Source organism: Castanea sativa, chromosome 6, assembly GCF_040712315.1.
Source record: "Castanea sativa cultivar Marrone di Chiusa Pesio chromosome 6, ASM4071231v1".
In the NCBI taxonomy this organism is placed as follows: domain Eukaryota; kingdom Viridiplantae; phylum Streptophyta; class Magnoliopsida; order Fagales; family Fagaceae; genus Castanea; species Castanea sativa.
The window spans coordinates 15,803,060-15,813,395 of record NC_134018.1 but is presented as its reverse complement, the minus strand read 5'-3'; the positions used below and the strand labels follow the sequence as shown (position 1 = coordinate 15,813,395).

The following is a 10,336-nucleotide window of genomic DNA, read 5'->3' as shown; positions in this document are numbered from 1 at the left end:
CAAAATAACATAAAAGTAGGCTAAATATGTAGATATGTTAGTACTTTATTATATATATGTCATGCACATCACTAAGTTTAGATACATCATACAAGTGGGGAAATACTCAGTTTTATTGAAAAATCAAGACAAGACCAGGGACTTTGGCAGAGTGCATTGGGCATATGCCTTATGATATAAGAGCAAGTTGTTTGTTGTGGCAAGAGAAATGATACTAGAGATAGGGATTTCAAAAAATAATAGTGCTAATTTGGATAAAGAATATGAAAGACTATTGGAATGGAAACAAAGCAATACCATGACATGTATCTAGTACTGGAATATGTTCCAAGTATTAGGGTTCATACATGTGTTGACAAATACTAGAATCGAATATATGTCAAGATTGTGTCGTATCAATAAAAGTGTTTTAGGGTTGAGTCTCATTCTAGTTAAAGACGACATGGTTTCGATCTTCTCAAATACGATGAGTTGATATTTTTCCCATGTTTTTTTGCACAATTATGAATTTCTAAGTGAAACTTGATCCATTGGAAAGTAGACATTTGGAACTTCAAAAGGGATACAAATTTGATCTAATTTGGATTTGAAATGAGTGCGATATAATATTTTGATATTAGCACAATCATATGTGTTGTTTTTGGGAGCTACGCTTAAGCAAAATTTTTTTTGCTCAAGCGAAATTTCTAGGATTTGTAATCCGAATTTTGCAAAGTTTTAACCCTACTTTATGCAAATTTATAAATCACTTTTTGTTGAAATTTTATAGGCAATAAAGGCTACTGTACAAAGCCAGCTCTTTAGATCTACAAAGGTTTTGTGAATACAAAGTATCGTAATTGTTAGGGTTATAATATTTAGATGTTGGCAAACACGTTCCAAAATGTACTTTATAGTATTTTGAGTCATAATATTTTGGTGTATAGAGTAGCAGGATGAAGATCCATGTTAAAGACGCTTGAGAACGTCTAACGAAATTGCTCTAGAAAACTGTTGAAACAGATCCCTCGATACTTGTCGATCAATCAAAACTTAATGAAACTCGTTACCTAAATTGACATCTCTTGATTAATTGAGCTATGAGATTTCAAAACAGATATGCATGTTCTTGCCCATGATGACTTGGCCTATCTTGGAATTTGTGTATTAGGGTTCAAAGAAATATATAAGCCATAATTTATGGTTGTCATCAAAACACAAAGAGAAGACATTCATATTGAGAAGTTGTTGCAACTTTGTGCACCTAGGTTTTTGTACTAAGCTGCTACCAATTCATATTGGAGTGTGTTGCTATGAAGAACTTTGCACCAATCGGCGTCAATCAAGCATTGTTGTAGGTGTCAATCATGGATTGTGGAGATTCTTGCATAGAAGAAGTTTGCTAGAAAGAGTAGTCCAATTGACTTGGAGTTGAGTTTGGATAGATTAGTAGATTCTATTGTAGGCAGGTATTTTGGAATATGATAAGATTTCTTATAATTGTAACATTAATATTTTATAGTGGATTCTTCTAACTTGAATCCCCAAAGTGAACTAGGTAAATTTATAACCAAAATGAAGCTTACATGACCAAGATGACAAGTGATCAAGCTAAATTAGCTAATAGGGTGTAATTTGTACTTCTCTCTCTCTCTCTCTTTCATTTCCAAAAAGTTAAAATGATAAGATCCACACGTTTGATTCATTGTAGTGTCTCTAACCATTTTGTACGAAGTTAGGGTTTGAAAACAGTTTTAAAATACACTTTTTTTTTTTTTATAGATAAAGTTTTAAATTACATTTAAAATTGTGTTTTGATAAATTTTTTATATCAAACATGTCTGGTAATGTATTTTTGTTTTTTTAATTTATTTTGGGTTTCTTATTACAAGTTTTCCACTACCTCATTTAAAACAAATAGTTGATATTGAAAACACCAAAAATTTGTCCTCTAAAAATTTATTTGCACAATGTATTTGAGACATGATTTTAAAGATGAATTTTCAAAAACAATGAATCAAACAAGTTTTTTTGGTACGTCTCACAAGAATTTAATTTTAAGTGCTAAAATTTGAAAACACATTATTTATTTATTATAAATTCAATAGTTTCAAGATAAGAGAATTTCAAACCCTAAATATTTTAAAAACACATTACACACACATTTTAAAAACACATTACAAACATGCTCCAAGTTGCTTGCATCTCTGGCTGCTTAAAATTTTTTTATGGATATAATTGGGTCTTGTGATAATACTATATATAATTGGTTTTCCTTTGTCGTATTTAAAGAAAAAGAAAAAACAAAAACAAAAAAGTGCTCTATCTATCCGGGATACGCACGTATCTGGTCGGGCCCAAAAGAGAAACCCCATATGTCCATAAATATAGATAGCTACAAGCAATCCTATAACTATCATTATATGAGAGTGCTATATCTATAATATTTTCATAATAAGTTATAAGTAGAAAGTTATTATTGGTTTTAATTTATTTTTGAAACTTAAATAACTTTTTTACTCATTAGTAATAATTTACTATTTAAAATTTATTGTGAAAATATTATGGAGAATACATAAACCACCTGCCATACCATTGCTATTGGCTATCCCTTCAATTTCAGGTTGACCATTATAGTTTGTCTTGATCTTTTATGGGAGGACCACCTCTCTTTGCAGCTTCCTAGTTTTGAAAATTTGAAATTACAAAGCAGAGGCACAACATGACAACTGATGGGATCAAATCAAAAGGATTGGTGTTGGGAGGTCCCTCGATATAGAATTCAAAGGATGTAAATGTGTGACCACATACTTCCATAAACATCTATTAATATTTAATAACATGGTGCTTCTAGAAATCTTTTTCCTTCACCACTCTTTATCAATGTTACGGATCAATAAATTCATACCGTCACAACTTACAAGTAAATACTAATTATTAAATCAATAAATATCTTTCGAGTTAATGTAAATGCTAAAATATGTAAATGCAATGCTTTGTTTGTTTTGATAGAAATATTGTGTAAAGATAGATATATATATATATATATATATATATATATATTTTTTTTTTTTCTTCTTTCTTTTTTTCAGTATGTGATAATATAGAATAAATGAATGAAAGGAAAATTATTCTTAGTTAATATAAAAAATATGGTTTATATTTTTGAAATTATTTTTCACCTACTCTATTTCAAAGTAAGTTAAATAAGGGGGTTAAAAAATTGTTTTTTTAAACTCATTTAAGAATTCAACCAAACATAATAAAATAAAAAAATTTTATAAAAAATACTTTAAAAATAAATTTTTTTCTTGAAAATATTATGGTTGAAACAAACCTAACGACATCCTAATAAAAAGACATCTACATCCCTAACCAACCAAAAATAAAAAGACATCTATATCCCTAACCAACCGAATGAAGACGATAAAACGGAGCCATGTTGAGTGACGCAATTGCCTTTTAAAATGGCTTTGTGTTTTTTCTCGACCATACATTTAACATTCCTTTCCTGTTCCATATAAAGACCATGTTAAATATACGCCTCCTTTTTTTTTGAGAAGAAAATATATGCCTCCTAGAACCAAGAAAGAGCCACAAGTTTCGAACCGCTAAATATAGTCCACACAATTTTCCGCATCTTACGTCTTGTGTGATCTGTATTCCTTTACCTTCTCTAAAATATCTGCTAACCTTTCAAGGACAAATAGAGGAGCTCCAAAGTCTAAAACCTTTCAAAGCTGAACTCTATTAAACAACTTCAATATTATCGTTCATAGTCATTGGCGGATTGACCTTAATATCCTTCTCTTAAAATATTAATGTGAATTGACCACAAAGATTCAATAATAATATTCTTCTATAAAAAAAAGATTCAAGAATAATATAACGCATGAAATTCCAATATAACAAATACAAATTATGACCGAGAAGTAATCATTATATTAAAATTTTAAAAATAGATTTAAGATAAATATTAACAAATGCTTTAATGAAATTTGTCTTCGCTTTAAGACATTTGTTAATGAGCAATTTTAAGAAAACTTTAATGAAAAAAAATTAATGTTTTATAGCTTTTTATATATTCTATAAAAATTGTGTTAAAATTTTTTTAAAATAGTTTGTTAACAATTGCTAGGCACAAATAATGAAGAACCCAAAGTATAATTTGTTAAAAAAAAAAAAAATTTCAATCTATGGCGTCTACTCTTAATGATCTTGGCAGATCAAAATATCAATCGATTTTTAGTATAGACGAAAATTAAGCCTTAAATATTTTATTCAACTATAAGAGCCTTTATTAGTTGAGCTAACTGAACTCACAAATATAATTCACTCTTGAAAATAGGATATGTATCCTTAGAGCACTAGGGGAGTAAATACCCCATAATGAAGAACCCAAAGTATAATTTGTTTTTAAAAAAAAAAATTTCAATTTATGACATTCGCTCTTAATGATCTTGTTAGACCAAGAATATCAATCGATTTTTGATGTAGATAAGAATTAAACCTTAAATATTTTATTCAACTATAAGAATTTTTATCAGTTGAGCTAACTAAACTCATAAGTAGAATTCTCACTCTATCCTTCGAGCACTAACATTAGGGGGTATTTACTAACATTAGGAGTGTAAATACCTCTCAGTGGCCATTTTACAACCTAAACCACCCAAAATTCACTTCATCCAAGTTTGCAAACTTAAAAAAAATTTCCAACCAATGAATAGTAAGGTTGCATATAAATGCAACCTTAGTGTACTTACGTAATGCAACCTCATAAGTGGTAAAAAATACATATTATTTTAATCTTGTGGGAGTAAAGAAGAAAAAGAAAGAATAATATTTTTTATTTAATTTTATTAAGTAGTTTATATTATTTTATTAAATTATATATAAATAAAAATAAAAATTAGAATATAAATTGAGCTGTAAAATGAATTAATAAAATAAATAAAGTAATGTCTAATGATACACTTTTTTTTTCATCCCAATGTTAATGCTCTTATAATAATACAAATATCATTAAGTTTCTTTCTTTTGTGAATATTATAAAGCATGCCATGATAACAATTTATACAGGGCTATGATGACAATTTTATGATCCAATGGCTAATACCCACCAATATTATATTTAATCATCAACGTGACAACAATAATAATAATTATGCTCCACATGGGAGAAACAAATCAATAAATCTACTCAACGAACCCAATGGGGTTTAGCTTTTAGTTTAGGAGCAGGTTATATGTGACATTTTATTTTATCCCAAAAAATAAGGTCAAAGCAACCCAAATCAACCCAATCCCTCATCTTTAATCAGTTTTTAAACAAATTTTTTAGTTCAACGACTTTTTCTAATGTATATACAAATAATCTATTACTCATGCAAACAATGCCAATAAAAATAATAATAACTTAAAAAAAGAATATTAGGTGAAATCCGCACTAATTTATATACAAGCCAATACAAATTTGGAGTAGCAGAAAAATTAATTCATACCATATAATATAGATTAATAAAAAGGAAAAAAAACTTGGTAAAAAATAAATGAAAAAAAGAGTTAGTAAACAAAAATAAAATAAAATTCCAAGATTAACGGCTCTGATCTCTGCTCAGCTTGAGGACAGTAGCGGCCGCATCTTGACCGTCAATGGCAATGTCGTTTTGGAGTCTCTTGAGCGAGTTTATGATCGCCGTCGATCTTGGCTCTTCTTGACCTTTTTCTGATTGGTTCGCTTCGGTGGTAATTTTTCGCTGCTTCCGTGCCCTCAATGAGCCCAAAGAGCTCGCTTCCTCATTGGCTAAAGCTCCAGTGGCCCTTAGAGATGTACAGCACCCGATCTCATCCTGCACAAACCAAATTTCACAGCCTTGAATTTTTGGACTCCCAAGTAAAAACCTAACAAATATCTGTTTGGTTGCCAAGAAATTCTAGGAAAAGATAACAGAAACGCAACCGAAAAAAAAAAACCTAAAATCCTGGAATGAAAATTTTCTAACGGTTTCGTTGCGAAATGTAACGAACCAAATTCTAAAAATAATAGAGACACAAATTAGAGAAAAGAAAAAAACACATACATCAGAATCGAGATCTGCATTCACACGCGCTCGCTTCAATGTCGAAAAAGCCGTACTCGACAACTCCTCTTTCTCCTCCTCCTCCTCCTCGCTACTCGTGGAACTCGGCGGCGGTGGTAGCGGTGGCGGCGATGAAGCACAGGACCACGGAACCACCTGATTCTCGCCCTCCTCTTCCTCCTCCTCCTCTTCATATTCCTCATCCTCATCAGAACTATAATCTCCATCCTCATCATTAGAATCACAATCATCATCATCATCATCCTCATCCTCATCATGATCGTTGATACTTTCTTGACTCTCAGTGACCTGGCCACGCTGGCATTCGTTGCTGTTGTTGTTGTTGTTAACGCAGGCTTCACACACAGAAGCTGTAGGACAGAGCTTAGAACCGGAGGATTTCCATGGAGTCAAAGACTGACAGACTTGGCAAAGCAAGGTCCTCTCGTGCCTCGCCACAAGAAAGTTGGCACCGTGAACTTTCTCATCGCAGTCCCAGCATAAGCTCGCCTCGTCTGACTCACAGTACATCCTCGCCGCTTTCCTACACAGCTCGCAACCCTTCGCCATTTCTTTCTCTCTCTCTCTCTCTCTCTCTCTCTTTCTCTCGTAGCAGAGCAAGAAATAATAGAGAAAGAAAGAAAGAAAGAAAGAAGGGAAAGTGCAAGTTGTAGAGATTTATGGAAACTGCCCTTGTTTCTAGAGATTAATTACGCGATTTTCTCCACTAAATTGGGTTAAGACTGAGGGGTACTTTAGTCATTTCATTATTGTGGCGAGCAACTAAATATCTGTACCAGTTCCCCCTCCCCTCACCCCCAAGTTGTTGCTTCTTCAAAATGACTCAACTTTAATTCCCTGCGCAAAAGGAATTAATATCTATCATCTTCCACCCAATAGTAAACAGACATGTCATTATAAGCTGTCGTGGCAACGAACTATTGGGGAGTTTTAATTTGGAAACTGTGAGACGATGCGTAGTGGATGATAGCTTTTTGGGCTACTGAGTACCGTGCAATTCCAAAGACCACCACAAAATACGAGCCGCATTAATGACACGTGTCGCGCAGTCATGGTGGAGAGAGCTTTGCGTGTTCAAAGGACTTAAAAATACTTTACTGTACTCTTTTTTATTATTATTATTTTTTGGTTAGTTAGATAGATAGATAGATCGCCTAGTCTCTTCGCCTTTCTCTCACTACGAGATATTTTTTTCCCTGGGATTACGCGATGACGTGTCAGCCTTACTGTTGGGGTTTGAGATTCTGATATATCCTACGTGGATGTTTCCCATCCACAAATGGGTCACAAGCCACGTGACGTTCACCTGGGCTCTGATTGTGATTTTATATGCATCGTGAAAATCAATAGAGGTCCCACCTTCTACGTTTATCCACGCCTCTTTCGGTGTAGATATATTTCCTTTTTTTTTTTTTAATTTATTTTTGAGTCAGACTTAAGTAATGCTGTTTCTTAGGTAGGTAGGTCCTCTTTTGTTTTTTACTTTTTTTTTTTTTAAGTTAATTTTTACAATAAAACAAATATATATATTTTAATTAAATAATCACATACCTGAATATTAAATAAAATATTTAAGGAATAATATTCAAAACATTATACTTAAATTTTGTCTATTATTTTTGTCCTATTTAATTAGAGTATAATATTATTTTTTTTCTCCAAAAAGAAATAATCATATTACTGAATATTAAAGAAAAATTTAAAAAATTACACCTAAAATAATGTATTTAAATTTTATGTATTATTTTTTTGTCCAATTTAATTAGCAAATAATAATTTTAAAAAAAATCACATAACTGAATATTAAAATAAAAATTTTAAAAACTGCACCTAAAATACAGTACTTTAATTTTATCTATTATTTATTTTTGTTCAATTTAATTAGTGAGTAATAACATTATTTCTTTTTCTCAAAAAAGATATTGGGAATATACATGGTATAATATATAGGTCCCGAAAAGATGTATGGGCAGGGAAAGGTGCACTAGGTCTGGTGATGTGGGGCAACTGCAACCATAACAAAGTGACAGGAAAACGATATGATAAAAAGTAATTAAAAAGAAAGGTGGTATGGGAATAGAAGAAGCTATAATTGGGATGGGGTGATGTGGCAATTTCTTCACGTGGGTTGTCCTACGTGGGGATGCGAATTGGTGTTAGGAAATCTTTGATTGAGGACGTGGAGTTGTGTGGCAGAAAAGCAAAGCAAATTTTGAATTGAATTTTTTTTTGTGTGGTGGAGGAGGATGATAGAGGTTCGGTGCATCTAGACTTGTCAGGGACAGGAGGGGTAGGGTAGGGTTTGGTCCGTTGGTGCGTGTTCTGGGTTGTTTTTTTAGTGTGTCAAAGTCCAATTCCCCAAAGCAGAGAGAATACTGATGTGTGGTGGGCTGCTTATGACTTTTGAGCCCCACAGGTAGCTTGGAAATGAGGCTGTGGCTTCAGAGAAGTCTGCTTTATCTCGTGGTTAATAAATTTCTGATTCCATTTTTCTCCGAATAAAAAACAAATAAATAAAATTATAAACTATATATAATTTTTTTTTAAAGAATGCTAAATATTTTAATACGCATAAGAAAATGAAAAAAAGTTTTAAAGAGATTGCATATTGATGAGGATAATTTTATAATTAACTCGTGACGGAATGAAAGGCGACGGATATAACGTTCCCGTCAATTTTGCCCATTAAACCCCTTCTTGTAAACATCTATAGCCCCATCTCATATGCTGACGACACTAGGCTGAAGTGAGAGAAGTGACGACATCAAACTGAAGGTCGTAAGCCGACGACCTTACTGGGATCAATGATATATGCTGACGACCTTATGAAAAGGACGACTCAGCAGGCTGACGGGAACGAAGGCTGAAGAAGACAAGCGAATCCGTCCATAACATTGCTGGTTCTCACGCATACGTGTGTAAAAAGAATTCTTGCATTACACGATTAATCCCAATTAAAAAGACTCCTATAAGGAAAAGAGGTCTAAGAGATACACAAAATACACGAGTTACTCTCCTAGAAGGGAAGTACTTCTTGGCCAAGGTGCAGATTTCGGCCCTACACTACTATAAATACCCAAAAGCCCTCATAAACCAAGGTACGCATAATTCATCTCAGTTCTGGCACTCTAGAGTTGTGAACAAAATATTTTCTCTAACTTGACCGTTGGAAGGTATTTGGTCGGTATCACACCGGTACTCCTCTTAAGATCTTCAGCTTTTGTGTTGTGCAGGTTCTTCATCGGGAGCACGTGAGGACTGTGTGGCTTACTGACGATTTTCGGCATAATCACATATAATTATAATAAAGTTATGATACAATATTTTCATAATAAAGCTTAAATGACAAGTTATTAATAATAATTTAAAAATAATGTAAAAAATAAATATAAATAACAATTTTTTTTTTAAGATTTTTTTTTTTTTTTACTTGTATTTCAATAGCTGTATGATTAGTACATGATGGTAGACCAAAAATTGGACTATCTCCTATTGGTCCATAGGGTTGTCCAAGCCTAGAAAGGTTGTTCCAATCCGAGAAGGTCATCTAAGTGTAAGAAGGTCGTCCAACATAGAAGCACCTGAAACATTCCAACACTTAGAAATTCTTAGGGTAAATTTATGTTCAAAAACTTATAATCCGGACCATATTCTACTATTCTGAAGTATGAGCAAAATCCTTATTCATTGCTCTAACAATTTATGTTCTTAACTTCTGATAGCAGCTGTAGAAGTTAAGTCTAAACCTTCTAACTTCTATAGTAGTTGTAGAAATTAAGTCTAAACCTTCTAACTTCCATAAATGTTGAGGAAGTTACTAAACAAATAACCACTTCAAAACTCACTATAAAAGGACTCATCTATATCAAGTGAAGGTAAGTTTCCACTACTCCTAAAGTTGGAATTTTTGAGTTCTAGAGAGAAAACTAACTTAAGAATCAGAGGGTTCTCGGCTGGTTCACCCCGGTCACCTTTGATTTATTTATTTTTTTTTTTTTCCAGGCCTTCTAAGCAATCACTAGCCCATTGAAGCCTAGAGCATTCAACCTACTTATTTTCTGTTCATCATAAGTACAAAATTATAACAAACTTTTGTCAAGAAGGTACTTGAATTGACTATTGAGAGCATCATAGCAGCTGTACCCTTAAAAAAAATAAAGAATAAATGTAAGTTGTACACTTTTATCCTTGCTTCGTGCCTTGATGTGTGATCCAAGATTGTCATGTAAGTTAACCAGTCCAATGGAATAATGACA

The 10,336-nt window shown here is 32.4% G+C and overlaps 1 protein-coding gene across 1 annotated transcript; it reads right to left on the bottom strand.

Annotated features, from left to right (window-relative positions):
• Window positions 1–5,409: 5,409 nt before the first annotated feature.
• LOC142640687 (uncharacterized) lies at window positions 5,410–6,905 on the bottom strand. Its single transcript, XM_075814892.1, has 2 exons — window positions 6,060–6,905; window positions 5,410–5,828 (listed from the first exon to the last, which is right to left on the bottom strand). Exons 1-2 carry the CDS (start codon window positions 6,627–6,629, stop codon window positions 5,574–5,576), a joined length of 825 nt encoding a protein of 274 aa, XP_075671007.1. The 5' UTR covers window positions 6,630–6,905; the 3' UTR covers window positions 5,410–5,573.
• Between the last annotated feature and the right edge of the window lie 3,431 nt (window positions 6,906–10,336).